General features: G+C 62.9%; 2 protein-coding genes across 3 annotated transcripts in view; one reads left to right on the top strand and one right to left on the bottom strand.

The window, feature by feature from the left end:
• The window catches only part of STK11 (serine/threonine kinase 11), a 21,135-nt gene extending 5,745 nt beyond the window's left edge, over positions 1 to 15,390 (top strand). Inside the window, exons 2-10 of one of the 2 annotated variants that reach the window (XM_012745790.3) lie at positions 6,193 to 6,276; positions 6,984 to 7,073; positions 7,591 to 7,723; positions 7,800 to 7,936; positions 8,409 to 8,536; positions 8,988 to 9,045; positions 10,347 to 10,540; positions 13,215 to 13,430; positions 14,467 to 15,390. In XM_012745790.3, the coding sequence (XP_012601244.1) occupies positions 6,193 to 6,276; positions 6,984 to 7,073; positions 7,591 to 7,723; positions 7,800 to 7,936; positions 8,409 to 8,536; positions 8,988 to 9,045; positions 10,347 to 10,540; positions 13,215 to 13,414 (1,024 nt within the window). In that variant the 3' untranslated portion in view covers positions 13,415 to 13,430; positions 14,467 to 15,390. Of the gene's footprint in view, positions 1 to 6,192; positions 6,277 to 6,983; positions 7,074 to 7,590; positions 7,724 to 7,799; positions 7,937 to 8,408; positions 8,537 to 8,987; positions 9,046 to 10,346; positions 10,541 to 10,987; positions 11,264 to 13,214; positions 13,431 to 14,466 lie in introns of those variants that run through there. The other variant, XM_012745792.3, reaches the window with a different exon arrangement.
• On the bottom strand, positions 15,236 to 22,827 carry CBARP (CACN subunit beta associated regulatory protein). Its single transcript, XM_075998307.1, has 9 exons — positions 22,513 to 22,827; positions 22,284 to 22,423; positions 21,995 to 22,059; positions 21,496 to 21,640; positions 21,150 to 21,321; positions 20,792 to 20,932; positions 20,107 to 20,317; positions 17,911 to 18,094; positions 15,236 to 17,017 (listed from the first exon to the last, which is right to left on the bottom strand). Exons 1-9 carry the CDS (start codon positions 22,603 to 22,605, stop codon positions 16,054 to 16,056), a joined length of 2,115 nt encoding a protein of 704 aa, XP_075854422.1. The 5' UTR covers positions 22,606 to 22,827; the 3' UTR covers positions 15,236 to 16,053.

The raw sequence follows: 22,827 nt of genomic DNA, 5'->3' as shown, positions 1-22,827 counted from the left end.
ACCTGGGTTGTTTCTGCCTTTGGTGGAAACGAATCATGCTGCCATGACACGCGTGTGCAGGTGTTTTGCTGAGCTGCACTTTGAAGCTGCCTCCCCTGGCTTCCGTCTTCTGGGTGCCTGGACAGCCTGTGTCTTACTGTAGAAGCACCAGCAGGGACTGGGCCTCAGTGTCTGCTGTGTCCCTGAGCGGAGCCAGGACCACGCCCAGGAGCCGGCTGTCCTGTGGCTCCTTAATGTGTGGAGGGTCTCAGAGGGCAGGTGTCCCAGGACTCCACGCCTCCCTGAATGTTCTGTTTCCAGGTGGCTGTGGTGACTGCTCCCCGCCCCTCTGCAAGCTTGAGTGGCTTTTATGACTCTGCTTCCTGTTTTCTCTCTGGTTAATCAACAAGTCACCTCCATGGCCCACCCTGCCTGGCACCCCCAGGCAGGCCCCCTTGAGGAGCAGCCCAGCGTCCCTCTGTGGTCCCTCCCTGAGTGGCTGGCAGGGAACCCGGAAGGCACCGCTTCCTCTCTGCTCAGAAGCGCTTCCTGTGTCCTGGCCAAGGGCTTAGGTTTTCCTTCTTTAAATGTTATTTTTCTTACTTTTTTCTGGCCAGAGATATGGTCCCCGTGTGAAAGGTTGAAAATACAGAGAAGATGGTGCAGACTCCCACAGCACACCCCCCCACGTGCCAGTGTCATCCTCCTGTGCATTCTGGTTTGCATAGTTCAGATCACATTGAAGGTGTGATATTTTTTTTTTTTTTGAGACAGAGTCTCGCTTTGTTGCCCAGGCTAGAGTGAGTGCTAAGGCGTCAGCCTAGCTCACAGCAACCTCAATCTCCTGGGCTCAAGCGATCTTCCTGCCTCAGCCTCCCAAGTAGCTGGGACTACAGGCATGCACCACCATGCCCAGCTAATTTTTTCTATATATTTTAGTTGGTCAATTAATTTTCTATTTATAGTAGAGACGGGGTCTCACTCTTGCTCAGGCTGGTTTTGAACTCCTGACCTCGAGCAATCCGCCTGTCTCAGCCTCCCAGAGTGCTAGGATTACAGGCGTGAGCCACCCGGCCTGAAGGTGTGATTTTATAACCTGCACTTCCAGCTACTTCCTCTCGGTCACTTTTGCACATAATCCTGTCCTCTGGCTCCAGAAGATTTCTCACTTGTAGGATTTGACATTGTATCCGGTCCTCTCTTGGTATAAATGCTGTGATCTGCACGTTTGCACAGGGCACTTTGGTCCCATTTAATGAAACCAGCGCATAATCAACACACAGCTAGAGCAGACCAGCCTATTTGCAGAGCGCAGACCTTTCTATTTATTTTTTTTAGAAGAGAGTTTGTTGACGTCAGAGTGAGAGCATTAAGCTATTGATTTGCAGAGGAAAGGGCACTGTCGTCTGCCTTTGCTTGGAATTCAATGGCGATAACTTCTCTTGGCGAGGAAGAAGTTTGGGGGTAATTTTGCCTGACAGCAGTGGCTAGAGGCAGGACGTCTGGTCCTGTGTTATCCCTGGGCCTGGCGATGCAGAGCTGTGGCCTGTTATAACTTTGGGGTGAACTTGCCAGGGACCCTGGCTTGTAGGGGGTGTCCCTGTGCCTGCTCTCGGCTTTGAAGCTGCTACGGTTTCGCTGGTGCTGTGTCGGAGTCCAGGCCACCTGAGGCCGGATGGCCCCCCAGCCCTGGGGTGAGGCCTGGTTGTATCCAGGGCACTGTTGTGTCAACAGACGTTTTAGTGCCGTGGAAAGTACTGAAGTTGTCTGCAGGTGGAGAGAGGTCTGAGGAAGTTTCCAGAGTTCGAGCTCCGACCTTGTGAAGCTGCAGTCAGCTCGCGTCTAGGAATCTGTCTGCAGTGGTGCTGGTCTGTGCTGGCCGTTTCTGGTCTTGTTTGGAGCTGGGGTCTGCATCCGTGTGGCGTCCCAGGGACCTGCTGATTATAACTAAGCTCGCATCCCACATGCACTCCCTTCTCCCGTGAGGCGTCTTGAACGCTCCTTTGCACACTGAAGCTGCCCCGTGCAGTCCTCTAGGGCAGGTGCCCTGTACCTGTCTCTGAGCCCCAGTTGCTGGCCCAGGTAGGAGCTTAGCAAGTGTTTATTTGGCTGGTGAACAGCAGGTGCTGGAGGACAGTCTCTGAGAGGAGCCTGCTCTGCCTGCACCTGAGTGCCTTAGAGACCTGACCTGGTGCTGGGGGAGGGGTGATTCGACTCACCCCCTGGGTCCCCAGGACAGCATGAGGGCTGGCTGTTCTGCTGAAGCTCAGAGGGGACAGAGAAGCCCTCACATTGCTTTGCTGGGGTGTCTCCTGCTTGTCCTTGGGCACCTTGGGAAGCAGAGTGGGGCAGGTGGCGGTGGCATGTGGGTGCCTGTCGGACGGAAGCAGGAGGCTCGGGTTGGGGCGGGCATGGGGTGCTTGGAGCCCGTGAGAGAGCGCTGGGCTGCTGGGAAGTGCTGGGTGTTTGTGGGTGGAGCTGGGGGGCATCAGGTGACTCCATGGGCAGATTGGTGGTCCTAAAGGTAGGTGAGGCCACCAGTGACTGGAGTGTCCTTGGAGTGTCAAAGCGACTGCACTGGATGTGGCCTTTGGACAGGGCAGAGGCCATGGAGCCAGCACCTGGCCCAGAGGGGTGTCTGGAGACGCCATCCCACGAGTGACCCAGTGGCTAGGACGAGGGGCAGGGGCTGCACTGGAGGGCAGGGCAGTGGGCTCTGGGAGGCAGCAGGAGTCACTTGGGCAGTGTCTGGGGACATCTGTAGTTGTCACGACTGGGGGTGGAGGCAAGGACACTGCTCAGCACTTGCAGTGCCCAGGACAGCCCCACCCCAGAGAACGATACAGCCCCAGTGTCCCCAGTGCCTAGGGGGAGACCCTGAGTTCATTATGTGGAAGAAAAACCTTCTATTCACACTGGACACCAGAACAAACTCCCAGGGGCAGGCAGTGTAGACCAGGTAGCCCCCAGCTCCTGGGACTCCGTCCTTTCTCCCCACTCAGCGTCTGGGTTTTTTTAATTTATTTTTTATTTCAATAGGTTTAGGGGTATGAGGGGTTTTTGTTATATAGGTGAAAGGATAGTGGTGAAGTCAGGGCTATTAGCATCCCATAGTGCATGTTATACTCGATGGTAACTTGGGGTCCCCCCACCCCAACCTCAGTGTGTGGATCTAACTGTGTGTGGTCCTCGGACCTCAGCAGGGCGGGGCCTGTGGGTGCTGGGGCCCTGCACCCACTGGCATGTTAAACGGCATTTCCCAAGGTCCCTCCCTGCCAGGCTGTTTTGGCACGGGGCTTCGGAACCTGCATGGTGGACCCCAGGGGAGGCTCTGCACTTAGGGCTCTAGTCAGCCTGAACGGTGAAGGCAGGGGGCGGGGGGTTCCTTCTGTGGCTTGGTTTCCCCATGTGCAGAACGAGGGCTTGGGCAGCAGACACAGTGCCGGCAGGTGATGCTTGCCAACCCCGGGCCATGGCCAGCTCCAGAATGTTCTGGGACCAAGGTCCCACCTTTAGTGCAGGTGCAGCCTGCCAAGGATGGGCCTCCGGGGAGCTTTTCCCCTCCTGGCGTTTGAGGAGGCTGCACGTGGGTTGAGCCCCTGGATTGGCCTCACTGTCCCCTCTGTGTGGCTGGGGTTTTGCTTGGAGCCTGGGGTGGGGGTGGGCTGGGCCCTGCCTTGGGCAGGGGTGCTGAGGAGGCAGGCAGGGTGGGCCCTGGACCTCACTGAGAAGGGTGCACGTCAGGGGGTGGGCTGGGGCTGTGAGGGGCAGGGTTGCCGTCAGTGCCCAGCTGCAGGGGTGATACACCTTCACAATGCGGATGTCCCAGTGCCCGGCCTCTGCCCTCCCCTGGCCTGGGCATCCCTGAGGCAGTGGGCACAGGAGCCCCTGAGGCCAGGCAGCTATGTCTAGGCCCCTCTCTCAGCCCTGGCATCTGGGGAGGCGGCAGCTTCCTGGGGGGGGGAGCTCAGCATCCACCTCAGGCCTGGCAGTGGCTCGAGGTCGTCCCCGTCTGAAGACACAGCAGCCTGGCACTGCCACGCTGCCTCTGTGAAGCGAAGGCATGTCCCGCCTCCCATGGCTCCAGCGTGCAATGCCGTGGATGGGCTTGAGACCCTCCTTTGTGGCTCTCAGGGCCACAAGAAACCCTGGGCAGTGGAGGGTGACCTGGGGCTGAGCCCACAGGGCCTCCTGGGTCCACCATGCACTCATGGAGCAGCCCTCGCAGACAGGAGGGAGCCTGTCCCGGTGGGCCCCAGGGAGCCGTTGCTGCATGCATCCTGTCCCTTGACTCCCCCATGGCCTGGGTGCCTGCCATGCTGTGATGTAGCCTCTCATGAGGCAGTGTCCCTTAATGTCCCCTTCCTGTTAACCCCCTCCCTCTCCCTTCTCCTCTCCCCGGGCTCCTCCACACCCAGCCAGGCCCTGTCCCTTCCCTCTGAGGTTACACCAAGTGCTGAGCCCTGTAGTGTTGGGGCTATAGGTGCGTGTGCCGGGGCAGTGGTCAGAGCAGGCTTCCCAGAAGAGGTGGCCTTCTTATGGGGCCCGGCCCTCAGGGTGGGGCTGGGTTGTGCTGAGTGACAGGACACCCCTTTCCTACCCAGGTTTTTGTTTCATGCTTGGGCTTCCTGTTGAAGATTTAAAAAAAAAAAGAGATCTGGGCACAGTGGCCCACACCTGTCATCCCAGCCCTTTGGGAGGCATATTCGGAGCATTGCGTGAGGCCAGGAAGGAGTTCAAGACCAGCCTGGGCAACTTCGCAAGACCCCATCTCTATAAAAAGTTAGCTGGGTACCTGCCTATAGTCCCAGCTACTTGGTAGGCTGAGGCAGGAGGATCACTTGAGCCCAGGTGTTGGAGGCTGCCGTGATCATGCCACTACTCTCCAGTCTGGGCCACAGTGAGACCTATCTCTAAAAACAAAATATCTTCATTGATATGCAGTTTACATATTATACAACTCACCCGTTTATAGCCCACAGTTCAGTGGTGTTTTGCACATTCATGCTGTTGTGCAACCACCACCTCTCTCTAATTCTCTTCACCCTAAAAGGAAGCCCCATCCCCATCAGCAGTCATTCCCCAGCCCTTGGCACCCATGAATCCACGTCTCGTCTCTGTGGATCTGCCTGTTCTGGACATTTCTTATAAATGGAGTCTCACACTGTGTGTCCTTCTGTGTCTGGCGTCTCTCTCTGAGCACGATGTCCTCAAGGTCCATCCACACTGTGACCTCGTCCCTTTTCACAGCTGAGTGATACTCCATGTGTGGATGAACCATGTTTTTTTTTTCATCTGTCCACGGGCACCTGGGCTGTTTCCACCTCTTGGCTATTGTGAATGGTGGTGCTATGAACATCCATGTACAGGTTTCTGTGTGGACATATAATTTTGTCCTTTGGGTGTGTACCTGGGAGTAGAATTGCTGGGTCACAGGGTAAGTCTTTAACCTTTGGAGGAATGGCTGGCTGGTTTCCTTGTCCACCTACTGGGTTTGAGGGCTTCACTGCTGGTCGCTTTGTTTGGAGAATTGAGCGTCTGTGTCAGGCCGCCAGCCGCAAAGTAGGAAGTGCTGTGTGGCCTGCTGGGCCTTGCATACTGGCCCTTTTCACAGGTGGCAGGTGTGGCCAGGGCCTGGCGGGCTGGGGTGCTGCAGCGTCCATCCCTGGTACTTCTCTTCCTCCTGCACCCTCTCCCATGGGCTGCGCCTCTGTTTACCCGCGGCTCTCCCGGGTGCCCTGGGAGCAGGGCCCGTGGAGAAGTTGAGCAGGAGGGAGTCCTGGGGAAGTGCAGGGTGGGGCTGGCACGGCCTGGCAGAGCCACGCGTTGGACCCGTAGGCGGCCCCATGTCGCCCCGGCTCCCGCGTACAGTGGGTGCTTCATCTGTACTGCCATCGCAGTGGCCTCCTCACGAAGAAGCTGTTTATTCCTGGTTAAAATGCATGGAGAGCATCCTCATTGCGTTGTCCCTCTCCAAGGCCTCCCCAGGGCCTGGCAGAGCTGCCCGCCCAGAGGGTGCTGGGCCGTCTGCAGAGCCTCTCTGGGTCTCCTGGCCCGGCCGGTGACTGAACCACTTGCTCCTCTCCCAGTGGAGGGAGCAGGAGTCCTGTGTCCCCAGGGTGGCAGCCCCTGCTGTGCCTGTGGCAGGGCCCTGGTTTGGAGGCCAGGCCCTGGAGGCTGTTGTCACTGACGCTGGGATCCTCCTGGTTCCAGGGAGATTCAGCTCTTGAGGAGGTTACGGCACAAAAATGTTATCCAGCTGGTGGACGTGCTGTACAATGAGGAGAAGCAGAAGATATATCCTTTCCGAGTCGAGGCCTGGGGCATGTGGGGCATCTGTCTGTCCCGTGAGTGGCCCTGTCTGCAGGGCCTCGTGGGACCCCGAGTCCTTCTGACCCGGCACCTGACACACAGGAGCAGTGGCCATCATCCCTCAGCTCCTCAGAAATAGCTTATTGCGACTGTTCTGCAGCCCATCGCAGCCCTGACTTCTGGGGCTGTGGGGCTCTGGTCCTCTTCCAAATAGGACCCAGTGCTGTTTCCTGGGTCACGTTGGTCATGTGCCCTGTGCCACGGCCCAGCACCTCCACACAGGCCCAGAGTAAGAACCCCAAGCTGGGTTCCTGGGTCTCTGGCATGAAGGGCCCACCATGTGGGTTATGGCTGTCTCACATCGACTCCTGAGCCTGTTTGGTGGGGGTCCACAGGCTCTGTCCTCTGCCTGTGGGCAGGGTGGGGGCATGAGTCACCTGCAGGAATGTGGTGCCCTCCGGGGCCCTGACCTTTGCTTCAGGGAGTCTCCCGGGCAGGACAGGCTCTGGTCCTCTGTGGGCACAGACTGGGGGCAGTGCAGAAGGCCACGGGCACAGCACAAAGGGGCCTGGACTGCCTCTGTGGGACGCCTGCACCATCCTGGGCCCTCCGCCCTGGCGCGTGGGTTTTGTTTCACCAGCCCGGCCGCTGCGGGGCCAGGCCTGCTGTGCGTGGTTTCCTTAGCGCCGCACGTATATGGTGATGGAGTACTGCGTGTGCGGCATGCAGGAGATGCTGGACAGCGTGCCTGAGAAGCGGTTCCCGGTGTGCCAGGCGCACGGGTGAGTGCTGCGGGGTACGCCTCAGGCTGGGGGACTGTTCCCACGTTCAGGCTGGGTTTTCTGATAATCACTGAAATGAAAGTTCTATTTTTTTTTAAGTAGAGTTTTGGGGACCTCAGTTTGTGGTATCCACAGTCAAGCTGCTGTAAAGCCACCTGCCATGGGCCCCACTGCCCGTAGCCAAGGGCTTCCTCCCCCAGGAAGTTCCTGACAGCTGCCTGCTGGCCTGATGGGTCCCTCGGGGGCAGGATGTTGGCTCCCTGGTCTAGCAAGATGTTGGGGTGCAGCTGGCCTATGATGGGTGGCGGAGTGAGGTCAGTGGGGAAGCCTGGGGTTCCTGGCCTGGGCGAGAGTGACCCCAGCCCTGTGGGGCCCAGGTGGGCCCAGCCTTTCCTCTTGTCTCTTCGAGGTCTCTGTGTCTGCAGAAGGGGCCCCTGTGAGGTTTGGGGAGACCCCAGGGCAGGCCAGCAGCAGAAGGGGCATCCCAGCTGTGGTCACGTGCACGTGCCTCCCGCAGGTACTTCTGCCAGCTCATCGATGGTCTGGAGTACCTGCACAGCCAGGGCATCGTGCACAAGGACATCAAGCCAGGCAACCTGCTGCTCACCACAGGCGGCACACTCAAGATCTCTGACCTGGGCGTCGCTGAGGTAGGTGCTCCGCCGCTGTGGGGCCCTGGATAGGTGCCCTCCTGGCGCTCCCTGACGGCCGTGTGGCCCTGCCCAGGCTCTGCACCCATTCGCCGTGGACGACACCTGCCGGACCAGCCAGGGCTCCCCAGCATTCCAGCCGCCCGAGATTGCCAATGGCCTGGACACCTTCTCCGGCTTCAAGGTGGACATCTGGTCAGCGGGTGTCACACTGTAAGTGCCCTGGACTGCAGCCTCCCTAGCACATGAGCATGCATGGCCTCAGACCCATCGGGTGCAGGGTGGCCAGGAGTTCAGGACCTTCCATTGCCCAGCTGTCCCTGGGGCAGCCACAGGTGGGCCTGTGATCAGTCTCTTGGAGATGTGAGTCACACACTGCATGGTTCACCCTCAAAGGGTGCAGTCTCTCGGGCGTTGGCACGTTCACAGAGCAGTGCAGCTGTTCCCTCCACCTCATCCCAGAGCCCGAGGGAGGGAGGGCCTATCCTGGCAGGCCCTGGCCACACTCCCCACCCCCCACTCTGTGCGTGGGGCGAGTCCTGATTCCACCTACGTGAGGCAGCTTGTGGGAGCACACAGAGCCCTGCTCTGGTGGCCGAGCAGAGGTGCTGTCCCTGAGGCCCGAGCTAGAGCTCCAAGGGTGCTGCAACCCCAACACACTCTCCTCCTTCCCCTGGAAACAAAGCTACAACATCACGACTGGCCTGTACCCGTTTGAAGGCGACAACATCTACAAGCTGTTTGAGAACATTGGGAAGGGGAGCTACGCCATCCCAGGCGACTGTGGTCCCCCACTGTCTGACCTGCTGAAAGGTAGGCCCTGCCCCCAGTGCACCTGGACAGCGTCATCCCTCCTGCCCACCAGGGCCTGGTTTGCTGGTTCCCTGCCTGCGTTTGGGCCCTTTGTTCACCCCATTTGAACCTGCACCCTCCAGGGAGCCTGGCGGGATCTGCCAAGCCTCTGCCTGCTGCATTTCCCAGGCGGGCAGCAGGTGGCGCCGGCCACCCGCTCTCCACACACACAGCAGTGTTTACGCCTCACGCCTCACCTGCGCCTGCTGGGCCTGCCCCAGCCTAGAGGCAGCTGAGACACGTGTGCAGCCTCTCGGGCTGTGCCCACCCAGTGTGTGGGGCACACGTGAGCTTGACGGGTTGACACGCTGCACCCAAGCACCCTTGTCGTCTCTGGCAGGGCAGGTGGGCGGGTGATGGTGGTGGGGCACACTTGGTGCTGGCGCTGACGGGTTCTCTGCCCTCTGTCCAGGGATGCTGGAGTATGAGCCTGCAAAGAGGTTCTCCATACGGCAGATCCGCCAGCACAGGTGAGCAGCCGACCCTGCAGACACGTGAGAGGCTTGGGCCAACCAGGTGGACGTCTAGGCTGAGTGGATGCCAGAGCAGGGTCTGATGGGGATGCTGGGGGTGGGGGGGTGCAGCTGGGCTGGACATGTGGTCCCCCATCCCTCTCTGTCCCCTGACTGTATGCACTGCCTACAGCTCTGGGGGGCCAGTGGGGTCAGTGTCTGCTGAGCCTGGGGTCTGGGTGTGGAGATGTGTGTGTCATCCCTGCTCCAACCTCAGGACACACGGGGAAGAGGCAGGCAAAGCCTCACCCCTTCCCTTCCTCCTGTGCCTTCCCTGTTGTAGCACGTGCCCAGGACGCCCAGGGTGGTGTGTCCCCCCACTGGGCCCCACTCACCCAGCCCTTAGGGCTCAGGACCCTCTGCTGGGACCCCTTACCCAGGGTGCCTGCCCATGAGCAAGGGTGCCTGATGCTGACTTGGGCTAGGTGGCCTATGGGAAGCTGGGGCAGCCAGGTAGGGCATGGGTTTGACTAAGTTTTCCCAGGGGTGTCTTTGGAGTAGATAGGGCCTGGGCCTGGGACAGTGGGTCCCACATGGGACCACCAGGGACCACTTCTGGCCTGCGGCTGGCTCTGTCCCAGCACAGGAGCAGGAGCCCCAGGAGGCGTGGGCGGGCAAGGTGGCTGTCCTCTGCCAGCTCCCTGGGCTGGGATATGGCCACCAAAGCCCCTCCTCCCTTTGCCTGCTGCCCCCGGGTGGATGGTGGGTCCGGTTGGGTGGGCCATAGATCACGGTGGCACGTTTCAGGGCTTATGGGGATGGCATTTGGGTCCACTGGGTCTCAGGCCTCCTGACAGCTGAGAGGTGGAGGTGATGCAGATCTGGGTGACCCGTGGGCTGCCCCCCAGGAAGGGGCTCCCTGAATGGCCTTTTGCTGTGGCAGCTGGTGACCAGTATGAGTAAGCTGAAGGGTTGGGCACAGAAAGCTCGTTAGGCTGGGCAGGAGCAGGAGCAGGGAAGGGCTGCGTGTGCCCTGGCCAGTCTGGCCCTGTCTATGGGTCACTAGGGTGGGACTCAAGCTGAGCCCAGGTAGGGTACTCAGGGCTCCTCGTGGCATGGGCTCTGGTTCCACCCCCTGGTGGCCTGCCTGCTCCTGGGAGAGCTGTGGCAGACGGGATGGGGTGGGAGAAGCGTCTGGGGACTGCACAGGCTTAGGTCCCGTGCACACAGCAGGCCCAGTGGTGGCCGAGTTGCCAAGTCCCGCCCACCAGCCCCCGTCGCCTGCGCTGACGGGCTTCGCCACTGCTGGACTCTTGCAGCTGGTTCCGGAAGAAACACCCGCCAGCTGAAGCACCAGTGCCCATCCCACCCAGCCCAGACACCAAGGACCGGTGGCGCAGTATGACAGTGGTGCCGTACCTTGAAGACCTGCACGGCGGGGATGAGGATGAGGACGAGGACCTCTTTGACATCGAGGATGACATCATCTACACTCAGGACTTCACAGTGCCCGGTGAGTCGGCAGGTTCTGTGCCCCTGTGCGCTGAGCCGTGAGGAGCCCCTTCCTGCCCAGACACACTGGCTCAGCCTGGACGTCCTTCTGGAGCAGAGCGCCTGCCTGTCCACCGTGGGCGGGTCTATTCCCAGTGACAGATCCTACCCCTGAAGGCTTCCAGTGAGAGCAGCCCACTCACACTTGGTGGTCCGAGGGCATGCAGCCCCGGACAGCCCACCCAGTGCCTCCCACTGCCCTTCCTGGCCCAGGTTCCAGCAGGAGCAGGTGGGGGAGCTTGAAGGGTGTGGTGGGGCGGGCTTCCTTCTGTTTCCTTTTGGGGTGTGAGAACTGGGGTGCTGGGGGGACCCCTGAGGCATCAGCCTGAGGGAGGGTCCAGTGGCCCACCCTCCCTGCCTCCCCGAGGCCACCCACCAGCGCTAACCGCCACCGCCCTTGCTTCCCCAGGTGACGAGGAGGCAGCTGAGGCAGGGCTTAGCGAGCAGCCGGGCGCCCAGCAGAGCCAGTACTCAGACCTTCCTGGAGAGGAAGCCCAGGTGGCCGGCACCACCGTGGTGGTGCCTGAGGAGGAGTGCCAGGCCTTAGTGTAGTGGCAGCCGCAGGCGCCCGCTCCCCTGCCCATCCCTCCTTGGGCAGCCCAGCCCCTCCCTCAGCTCCCAGTTTTGTTCTGTCCGCCCCATGGCCGGTTTGCACAGGTGCTGTGATAAAGCTTTGCCCGCTGTGTGTGCAGGTGGATACTTGCGGCCTGGGCCACCGATCGGGGAGGCTTCTGTCTTACTACGGCAGAGACAGGTGCAGGGCAGGTGGACGGCCATGAGATCAGGCTCCCAGCATACAGACACAACTGCCAGACTAGGGAGGGTCCCAGCACAGCAGGGGCCCTTGGGGAGCCTGGCTTTCCCCTCCCCAGTACAGCCAGCCCTACCCCGCAGGGCGTCCCCCAGCGACCCAGCAGCACCTGGTGCTCCTGTCCCTGCTGAGGCTCCGTTCTTGGCAGCCATGCCCCGAGACAGAGCAGGAGGCTCCTGTTGGATATGCCAGTGGGCACTTGCTGCTGGGCACCCGTGTCTGGGGCCTCAGCCCAGCCCCTTCCCTGTGGGGCCCCGGGGTGTCCTGGGAGGTGTGGCATGCAGGGTGGTGCCTGTCCCTGGGTGTGTCCACCTTGAGACCCCTGTCGGTGCCTGTTGTCCCTCTGGCTCTGAGTCTGAGGCTTTCTGCCTCTCAGAGCAGTGGCACCCTGTGACAGGGCGGGCAGGGGAGACCTGGCTAGCCCCACAGGGCCCCAGAGCATTTGCTGGGACATGGACCACATGCTGACCCCACAGCAGCCCTTGCGTGCTGGGGCCCCTGGGCCAGGAGCTAGCACCTGCTGAAGGGCCTGGGCTTGTGTGAGCCCTGAGCTGCCCAGGGAGGAGGTGGAGGCTGGGCTGCCTTTCCTGTACCCCGCTGACCCTACGTGGCTGCCAGGAAAGAAACACCAGCAGAGAGGGCAAGAGGGGTGGCCCAGCGTGAGGCCTAGGATGCGTTGGGGTAGACAGTCCCCGTCATGCTTTCAGCATCCCTGAACGTGCCTGGGAGGTGCCTCTCTGAGCCTGAGCCCCATCCCTGGGCTGAGAAGGTCCCTGCTAGAAGCAGGACAGCTGCCTGGGGGCCAGTGGCCTTTGCACCAGCAGCTCCCTGCAGGATGGGGTCCCAGGCCACCAGTGGTGCAGAGGTCTGGGATGGGACGAGGGGGTGGTACCCCCGTGCAGGCAGGTCCCAAGGGCTCTGCCCACTGGTGTGGAGGCCCACTGGGTCCTTCATCTGTCCGGGCGACCCCATCAGGTTGGAGCACAGAGCCCTCACATTTGTGGAGAGAGGGGCTGTGAGCCCAGGCCTGAGAGTAGAGGTGGCACCTCCTTACCAAAGTGTCTTTCTAAAGCCAGTGGCTTCCCGTGCACCTTGGTGGATTACAGAAAATGCTGGAAGCCACTGACTGAGTCAGGCGCTGGCCCCTTTGTGGGTGGGGAGGGCTCCGAGTTGGGCTCTTGAGAGCTGCTAGGAGTTCTGCGAGGGGTGCAGCAGACCAACATGGAACTGAGCAGTGTTGGCTCCTGGTGGGGGGGCAGGGCAAGTTGGCTGTCTGTGTCCTGCGAGCTTCAAACCCCTTGTGAGGACAGTGTCCTCTGGACAGGGTGTGGGTCGGCAGCCTGCAGGAGCTGGGGGCTGGGGGCTGCTGGCAGGCCGAGCTCCTCGTCCCCAGCTGGCTTATGCTGGCGTCTCGAACGCTGGGCCAGAACCTGGCCCTCCTGTGTCCTCACAGGTGAGTGCTGAGGCTCCTGTGTCCCAGGACGCACGGGCGTGCAGGACAGGTGGGTGAGCGTGGGCTGGGGCTCACCCTGGCCAGCCTCCCTCTCCCTGGATGGGAACCCCACTGGGGGCCACTGCAGGTGCAGCAGTCTGGGCGGAGGGGATTACTCCTGCAGGCCACTGGTGAGAGATGCAGCCCCTGGGTCCTCCCAGAGCCACCAAAAGGTGGCATTTCAGGTGGGAGAGGATCTGGGACTATCAGGGGGCAGGCACAGTCTGGGCAGGTCTGGGGTGAGTCCCCGTGCTGGGGTGGGGCAGGCCTGGCTCAGGGAAAGTGCCCTGGAAAGTGCCCTGGCTCAGGCCACACTTGCCGTTTCCCTTCTAGGACAGGTCCCAGAAGAGGAGGCTGGTCAGAATGGACAGAGCCGGGGCCTGCCCAAGGCCGTGTGCATGAATGGCACAGAGTCGGCACAGCTGAGCACCAAACCCAAGGCTGAGTGCCGGGCCGGGGCCTCCAACCCCACCCGGAAGGCCTGCTCCGCCAGCAGCAAGATCCGCCGGCTCTCAGCCTGCAAGCAGCAGTGAGGGTGGCCACCTGCAGGTGGGACACGGTGGGACCCAGCTGGTGGGGGTTGTGGGGACACCACTGGTTGCCGTCAGCCAGCTGTGGGCACTGCCAGCACCTAGCCAAGCTGCAATCACAGCAATCACTGTCACAGCGACCGCTGATGGGGGCAAAGTCACACTGTGGCCACAGCCACTTCTGCTGTTCACAGTGCCTGGTCTGGGCTGGCATGTCAGTCACTGAGGCCCGGGGCAGCCGCGTGTCAGGGCCCTGCTGGGTATCACATCAGTCCCCACGAGGCCCATGTTATGGCAGTGTCTGGGATAGGGGGAGGTCACTTTGCACAGGACACCAGCTGCCCCCCTGGGCTGGAGCTGTGGCGGGCTGCCTGCCTCCTGGGGGACCCCTTCCAGCTACAGCAGCACCTGTGCTCTGCCCAGCCACCAACTCCCCACACCCCATGCTGCTCCCAGGAAAGGGTTGTGCTGGACTCCACCCAGAGTCTTTGAGGCAGCTATGTGGGTGGGTGGTGCGGAGGCGTGGGGAGCGGGGCGTCTGCCGGGGTCTGGCTGAAGCTGAGTCACCCTGGATGCTGCCTGGGCCCTCCCTGGGCACCTCCTGCCTCTGCCCCAGGCTCTCATGGGGGGCGGGCAGGCCCCAGGGCTTGTGGGAGAACACTGTCTTCTGAGTATGTGGGCAGTGGGGTGAGGGCCCCACCCAGCCATATCTCCTCTCCCATGCTGCTGGGGTCACTGCCTGAGTCACAAGCTGCCCCCCCATGGGGCCCCCAGTGCTTATCTGCCTGCATCAGAACCAGCCAGGCTGGTGGGAAACTGCTTCAGGGGAGGCCCAGGTCCTGCTGCAAGAAGGCGGTGCTTAATTTCCTTGGCAGTGGCCCAAAGGTGGCCTTCCCTGGTGCCTCCCACCCAGTGAGGGCCCAGAAGTCTAGCAGCCCCTGTATGGACCTGTTTCCCTACCCTGCCAGCAGGCCCATGGGCAAGGCCCGCCTCTCGGAGATGGGGAGGTCTGGGTACCCAGAGTGACCTGCCTCCGCCCTCCCTCCTGCCTGCAGCCTGTCTCCAGGAGCCCCCACCGGTGCCTGGGCTGGTGCCTCAGTCTTCCTGCCGACTCTGGCCGCTGCCCGCCTGAGAAGGTTGCCATGCCTCTGTGCCGACGGCTCCTCAGGACCAGGGCCTCCCGGAGGGCCAGGTGGGGGGCAGGACGGACCTGGCCGGCCCTCCCTTCGGCTGTCTGCACACAGCACTGCTGGACGGCCGTGGACAGTGGACTTTGCAATCCTGTGCAGAGCCTCCCGGGCTGGTAGGGAGAGGCCCGGCCTTCGAGAAGCACTTTATGTTTAGACTACTGGCCCTCCGCCACCCCTCCCTGGTCTGTCTCACTGCTACGCTAGGGCGCCACGCCTAGTGACCACAGCCACAGAGAAGCTGGTGTGGGGCCTCCTGTCACCACCATGCATGCAGAACCGCCCAGAGGGAGCCAAGTGGCTGCCTTGTTTTTGTTGTTTGGTTGGTTCCATTTTTTTTTTTTTTTTTTAAGAAAAAATAAAACAGGTGGATTTGAGCTGTGGTTGTGAGGGGTGTTTGGGAATTGTTGGGTGGCACGAGGGGCAGTCAGGTGGGGGACGAGGGTCCCCCACGCACCCGCCGGCCTGGGGTCTCCAGTGGATGGTGTGCGGGTCCAGCTGGTGCACGGTGGGCCAGAGTCGGCAGCCACAGCTTGGTCTCTGGCCTCCCCCTGGGGCCTCGTGGCCAGACCCCAGGCCCTTTCTCCCCCAAGGCTAGAGGCTCTTGGGTCCCCAGAGAAAACCCAGAGCGAGAGTATGCAGTAAATATTTATAATCAACCAGAAAACAAAAACAACGAGAAACTCCATCACCAGATGGTACAGACTGGGCACGAAGCGTCAAGGGCGGGACGGGCGACGCAGGCGAGGGCTCACCCCTTTTTTGGCAATAAATAAAGCTTGGGAAACTTGACGCCTTGGCCTTTGGGTTTTGTTTGCGTCTCAAACACTGAGGAGTCCGGCGACAGGGAGGCACCGGGTGCATGCGAGGCGGCGGGGGGCGCGACAGACACGGGCCAGGCAGTGGGAGGAGCAGCGTCCAAGGGCCGGAGGAGGCGGTGGCGGCAGGCGCTGTTATTGCTCGGAGGGGTGAGGGCTGCCGCGAACACACGCCGCGGTGAGGTAAACGGCTTGGGGGCGGTGGGCTCCTCCCCGACCCGCAGCAGCGACAGTGCCAGCCCCGGGGCTCACGCATGTCTCCTGTCTTTGGGGGGGGCTGCAGGTCCCGCGCACGCGCCTGCGAGGCCAGTGCCTCCGCCCAGAGTGAGGACCTGTCAGTGTCCTGCCTTCCTTCCCAGCCTGGGCCCTCGCACCTCGAGCCTCAGGTACCCGGCGAAGCGGCCGCAGGGGCCTGCGCGTGTGCGCCCCTCCTGGGCGCTTGGGGGTCCGGGCGGTGCGCGTGCTGTGCGCATGCGCCCTAGGGAGGCGAGGGCGCGTCCGCAGCCCAGTGCCTTCGCTAAGGGCCCCGGGGTCCCGACGCATGCGTGCCGGGCGTCGCGTCCCCGCCTGTCTCCCGCCGCCGAGTCCCCACGCGGCGCCAGAGAAGCTGCCAAGAGGTGGGCACAGGGCACAGGGCTTAGGCTGGGCTGTGATCGGGAGACGTGGGGGCGGCGGCGACCAGCGTGGTGGCTGCAGTGACGACGGGTTCGGCGAGGCGGAGCGGGAACAGCCTCTCTTCGATGCCGGCCGCCAGCTTGTCCAGCAGCGCCCCGGGGGGCTCGACGCACAGGCCCGAGCCGGGGCAGCCCCCGCCAGGCTCCTCCTCGATGACTGGGATGGCGGGATCGTCCCCCGCACTGCCCAGTGCGCGGCCATCGGGCGGGCCGTCCACGCTATCACCGCGTCGCAAGGGCGCACGCGCGGGGCGGGCCGCAGCCGGGGGCGGGGCCCCGGCCAGGGGCGGGGGCGCGCGTGCACCGGGGTCGCTGTGCTGCCGGCCGCGCTGCCACTGCTTGCGTGGGTGCGGGTGAGCACGTGCACGGTGGCGCGCGGCGGAGGGCGGTGCGTCGTCGAAGTGCGGGTCATGGCGCAGGAACTCGTGGAAGAGCGCGTCGGTCTTCTCGTCGATGCTATAGTCACGGCGTGGGCGGCGGGGCCAGGCGCGCGGGCTGCGGGGCCGGGTGGGCACAGCGGGCGGCTCGGCATCGTCGCCCGCGCCGCGGCCCTCGATGCTGGCGTAGCCGCTGTCCATCTGCAGCAGCCGGCGCGCCTCGCCGTCTTTGGGTCTTGGTGCAGGCGGCGATGGCGGCGGGAAGGCGGGCGCCGCGCCCCCAGAGCCCGAGCCAGAGCTGTCGCCGCTGCGCACCGAGTCGCGGTCGTTGCCGCTGCTGCTGTGGTCTGAGGCGGCCGCGTGCAGCTCGAGCGAGGCGCGCAGGCTCCACAGGTCGCGGTAGCTGGTCTGGGCCTGCTCGGGGCCCGAGTCCCGCTCGGTGTCCAGCTCCGGCTCTGGCGGCTGCTGCTGGTGCTCAGGCCTCTCACCGCAGCTGCGCTCCGGGGGGGACTCGGGGCTTACTCCTCCCGCTGCCTCCGCCGCCTCTAGCCTGCAAGCCAGGCCGTGGCTGTCAGAGCCCCGCAGAGCCCGTGCCCCCTTTCCAGCTGGCCACCCCACTGCTGGGACCCTTGGGACTCGGCCAGGACCCAGGAGATGAGGGCTTTAAAATGGGGTCTGTCCATTTTGCAGGGCATGCTTTTGGATTAGCCCTGAGCTCTGGCGCCTGCTTTTCAACCAGGGTGTCCCCTGAAGTGTGATCCAGGCACCTGAGGAAACTGTAGGTGCCCTGCCTTCCTGGGAATGGGTCCTCCGGAGGAGGTAACACGCCTCGTGGGTCGCCTTCTCCCCAGCCTCTCAGTGGACCAGGTTGGGTCCAGCTCAGGCCCTACTCCAGGGCAGGTAGGGCTCTTCACCCGCCCACCATGTGACACACAAAAGAAGGGACTATCCACCCGGACTAGGAGCTGCCCAAGGAACCCTGCTCTGTTCCCTGGGTCCCTTCCCTCATCCCACTGCTGTAGGCCCTGGGCACTGGGGGAGCGGATACAGACACTCACAACAGTTTTTGAGAAGGGACTGCACAGCCCTCAGGAGCATGGGTAAGTGGGAGAGGGCCTGGGACCCTGGCAGAGCCCTTCAGGCCTCAGACTCCACCAGGAAGTGGCAGTACCAGGCTGGGCACGTACCCCTGGCAAGCAGGTGTCCTGTCTTAGGGAACCTGGAGCCATCTTTGGGGCCCTCACCCACTCCCCCCTACCCTTACCCAGTCCATGCTGGAGAGGTGGCCCCAGAGAATCAGCCTCTGGGAGGGGCCTTGCCGTTGGAGGGAGGCGAACTCGTGTCCACAGAGTCGGGAGAGTGCTCCCTGGGTTGCCTAGTGGGGGCAGAGTGGGACAGGGGCCCACAGGTCCACCCCTAGCACCTCTATCTACTGAAAAATACCTGCCGAGAGCGGGGGGCGGGCTGGTGGGGCTGGCCAGAAAGGGGCGGGGGGTCGGGAAGGCCACGGCGTCGCCTGCACGGGCGATGTACTGGATGAAGTCCGCGTGGGGCATGTCCCCCTCCTCCTGCTCCATGCTCTCGCTGGCTGCCCGCTGCCGCTGGAAGTGGTGTCGCTTTGGGGAACCTGCTTAGGGAAGGCTCGTCAGGCTGTCTCTGCCCCCACACACGCACACACACACGTCTCTGCCCCCCCCACACACAACACCCTGTCTCTGCCCCCCCACCCGTGTGCCCCAATACACACACATGTCTCTGCCCCTCCACACATACACACAGGGAGTGGGCATAAGAGCAGAAGGGCTGGGACCAGAGACCCCAGGAAAGCCAGGGCAGGCCAGAGAGAGCCTCGGGTGGCAGTGCCCCAGGGCATCCCTGGCCAAACATACAGCCCACTGAGAGAACCTTCTCTGGACAGCTGGTGACAGGCACAGCCCAGCTCAAGTATGGAAGCTGACAGGCATGGGAGAGTTGGGACAGGCTGGTGGGGACTAGTAAGGTAAAGGAGAGAGATGCCCTCTCCTGCCAGCTCCACCCTGGGAGTGCAGCGGGTTGCCCTGCCTCTGCCCAAGGCCCCCTGGCCAGGGGCCAGGCCCTTCCCCTGCGGAGGCTTCAGCAGGCAGGCCTGGGTGGCAAGGGCAGTTACCCAGCAAACAGGTTCTGGGCCCTGCTGTCACCACATCTGACTACAGTCACCATCAGGACTCCTGGCCCCCTTCATCCCAAGATTTGTGTCCTCTCTGCTGGAACAGGGCAGCCAAACATGACCTGCCACCTCCTCCAGAGGGCAGCGGGTGCCCCCAGCAGCCTGACCTAGCCCCAGGCCCTCAGAGCTGCGCTGCCCTGCAGAGCTCCCTCCGGCCTGATGGCTGCTCCTGTGCTTTCTGGGTAGGGGCTGCCTCCCCACCACAAACACACTTCCACCTCGGGCCTGGGACTCCCAGGGCCACATGCAACCCAGGGCCTGCAGAATTGAATGGCTGCTGTCAACTACTACACGGGTCTGCGCACTACAGCCCACAGGCAAGCCACTTGGGTTTTTTGGTTTTGTTTTGTTTTTTTTTTGAGACAGAATCTCACTCTGTTGCCTGGGTTAGAGTGCCATGGTATCAGCCTAGCTCACAGCAACCTCAAACTCCTGGGCTCAAGTGATCCTCCTGCCTCAGCCTCCCGAGTAGCTGGGACTACAGGCATGCGCCACCATGCCTGGCTAATTTTTTGTATATATTTTTAGTTGGCCAATTAATTTCTTTCTATTTTTAGTAGAGACAGGGTCTCGCTCTTGCTCAGGCTGGTCTCGAACTCCTGACCTGGAGCAATCCTCCCGCCTCAGCCTCCCAGAGTGCTAGGATTACAGGCGTGAGCCACCTCGCCCAGCCAGGCAACTTGTTTTTGTAAATAAAGTTTTATTGGCACATGGTCATGCTCATTCATCACATACAGTCTATGGCTGCCCTGCAGCAGTGGCACTGAACAGTTGACACAGTGCCTGTCTGACCACAAGACCAAAAACATTACCATCTGGGGCCTTGTGGAAAACACCTGTGACCCCTGGCCTACCCTGGCCCTACTGCTTCATGTCAGGGGAAGCCAAAGCTCACACGGGCATAAGGACTGCCCAAGGTCACCCCATAGTTAGAATGAGGCTCCCTCCAGGGAGACCAGGATGGGGCTCCTGGGGACCCCACCTCTCACATCCTGATCTGTCAGGGTAAGACTCGTGCCTATGGACATAGGCCAGGGGCCGTGACCCAGGAGGGGATCCAGGCCAGCTGGCCAGCCCTCCCAACTCCACAGTGACCTGGCAGCCTCAGACAGTTTCCTCCTTTACCGCCCTGTTGCACCCTGAACACAGAGAGTGGCCGGGACCCCTGGGACGCCCCCGGCACAGGGGCCTCAGAGCTGGGTGGATCTGCCTCAAACCGACCCTGACAGCCTTTCCTGGGCAAGCCAGGGCACAGGGCATGGCCTGGGTCATCCTCCTGACCTGGTGAGGTACCTTGGGCAAGACACCTACCAATAGACAGAGCTGCCGGCCAGCTTGGGGTGGGCACCAGGTCCCTGGAGCACCAGCCCTACCCCAGGGTAGCATTGGGCACCCCCTGCTGAGCCCGCTCCCAGCCAGGGGCCATAGCTCACCTCTGGTGTCCAGACTGGCCGCCCGCTGGCTGGGCTCCAGCTTCCATTTCTTAACCTTGAAGTAGGGGCTGGCCCCATCCAGGCTGGCATGGCGGCGTAGACGGGTGAAGAACTGCAGCACGGTGCCTGCCCCTGAGCCCGGGCCCGCCTCCCCAGGACCTGTGGCAGCCCCGGGCCCACCAGCCTTGGTGCTCCTGGTACCTGCATCCAACTGGGAGGGGACAGGAACAGCTAGCTCTCAGGCACACAGACCCATCAGACCCCAAGGCCTCCACCCACCGCGTGGACAGACGGGGTCCTACTCAGAGAGGGCAGAGGCAGCAGGGGCGGGCACTCTGTGTGGGTGGACTCCCCCCAGACCCTCCTGCCTCTGAGAGGCTCCCCAGGGTGTTCAGCTGGTTCAGGCTGGCTCTGCTGTCCCGGGAAGGACCCTGGATACGGGGTTTGCGGGGAGAGGGGTTTCCAGGGCAAGTGTCTAGGTGCTCTCATCCATGGCTCGGGCTGGACGGGGGGCCCTGGGGTACCCTCGCATGTGTGAGCACACACCTGCTCCCTCTTACTCCCGCGTGTGGGGGACCAGGCAGGGTAAGGATGGCCGGGGCAGGTCCAGGACCAAGTGCAGGCAGGGAGGGGAAGGAGCCTGCCATGGCCCGAATGCCCTGTGGGACACACGTGGGCCCCTCACCGAGGTGCCTTCCCCGGAGTCAGTAGATGCAGAAGAACTGATCTCCGCGAAGTCGGCGGCACCCGCTGCTGAGTTGTAGGGGTCACCTGGCAGGGCGGAGCTGGGGCCCACGGAGCGGCCGGTGAGGGCCTTCCCCGGGGGCTGTGGGACAGAGCCGGTGGGGGAGGAAGCAGTGACAGGTCAAAGAGCATGGGTGGGTGAGGGGTGTGCTGAGCTCAGGGTCCCACCCCCAGCCACCCCAGCCAGGCTCCCTGCCTGTCCTAAGATGAAAGGCCCAGCCCACAGTGGGGGTCTGGAGAGCCCTGGGGTCAACCCCCATCCTCTGAGGCCCCAGCTGGCTGCTGTCCCACCAGCTCACCTGGAAGATGGCCAGGCTGGCCTTGGGGGTGTCAGCCGGGTGGGGGGTGGCAGTGGAGCTGGCCTCGCCCGAGTCACACTCATGGATGGTGACGATCTTTAGGGGCGGCAGGTGCAAGTGGGTGAGGCGGGCATTCTTCAGGTGGTGGAAGTCCCCCTCCGTCAGGGTATACCTGCGGGGAGCCCGGATGCTCAGCTCACCCCCGGGCCCTGGCCTCGGCCCCACCTCCAACCTGCTGGATACCCCCAGCCCCCGTCTGCTCTCTGCCCTGGGCTCCACCACGAGAAACGTCACCCAGACAAGAAATGCCCTCCCGTGGAACCCAGGCCCCTGCCACACTCCTCACCGGCGACCCTTGTCCTGCGCCTTATGGCTCTGCTCAAATAGGGCCGCCTCGTTGAAAGAGACCCGGCGGCCGGTGGAGCTGGTGGTCAGGAAGCGCTCGGTCTCTGCGTCCTGGCCCTCGGGGTCCTCCCCCCTGAGGTCGGGGTCTGCATGGAGAGGCAGCAGAGGGTGGGCCCCAGGTGGGCTGCGCCTGGCCCAGGCAGGCTGCTAGGGGGTGGGAGGAGGAGGGGAGGGGCCCGACTGACCGCGGGGCGGGCCGGGGCAGCGGGGCGGGCGGGCACTCGCTCATCCGCTCACACACTCACTCGCTCAGCACGCGCCTGTGCGCACCTACGCCTGGGCGTTAAGGAAACAGAGATGAGTCGGAATCGAGCTGCGCCCAGTCTGGTGGGGGAGACAGACAGACACAGACGGTCAGGCGGCCCGAGGGGGCAGGCGGGTGGCCGAGGGGCGGACAGGCAGGCGGATGGCCCAGCAGGGTGGCGGGCCGGGCGCCTCACCTTGGGCCGGGTGGGTGCCGTTGTCCAGGTAGGTGGTAGTGGTCTTCTCAGCTTCCTCCATGGCTCTGGGAGGGACAGCAGGAGAAGCCGATGGGACAGGGCCCAGGCAGCCTCCAAGGTCCAGGTGCCCTGGAGCCACATCCCGCGCACCTGCTTGCGGGGACCCTGTCATCAGAGGCCTCTGCCTGGACGCACTGTGCACCCCATGGCACCAGTGCACCCACACCACCCAGTTGGTGCCCATGTGCACCCCCTGTGCACCTGCCCAGAACCAGGGTGGGGCTCGCACCTGTTGAAGCGCTGGTGCACCTCCCAGCAGCGTTTGCAGAGGAGCAGGACCCCGGACAGTACCACCAGCGTGCCACCCACGAACAGCGACATCACCACCACCAGCAGCACGTAGTTGTCCAGGATGGGGTCGGGCTCGGCCTGCGGGCCACACTGGGCGGGTCAGGACTGTGCTGGCCTGGACTCTAACATCCCATCCCCCCCACCCTCACCCTGCCTCCCTCACCCACCGTGGGACGGCCAGTGGCGTTGTCCCACGACGTTGTCAGGGCCACTGTGGCAGTGGTGGCAGCCGCTGTGGCCATGGTGGCTGTGGGCTGCATTCTGAGGTGGGTCTGAGGGGCCTGGAGGGACAGGGTCTGCTCAGCTCCAACGCTGCCAGCCCCTCCCCACAGGAGCCACTGCAGCGCGCCCCCCTCCCCTGCCGAGAGCAGAAACCCACACGGCAGTGACTCACTGAGAGCTGGGGAGAGCCCCAGAGCAGCCCCCACCCTACTCAGATCAGCCCCTAGCGACCCGGGCGGGGGCCTTCTCTCTAGCTCTGT

Source organism: Microcebus murinus, chromosome 27, assembly GCF_040939455.1.
Source record: "Microcebus murinus isolate Inina chromosome 27, M.murinus_Inina_mat1.0, whole genome shotgun sequence".
NCBI classification, from domain to species: Eukaryota; Metazoa; Chordata; class Mammalia; order Primates; family Cheirogaleidae; genus Microcebus; species Microcebus murinus.
This window is presented reverse-complemented; position numbering and strand designations above follow the sequence as displayed.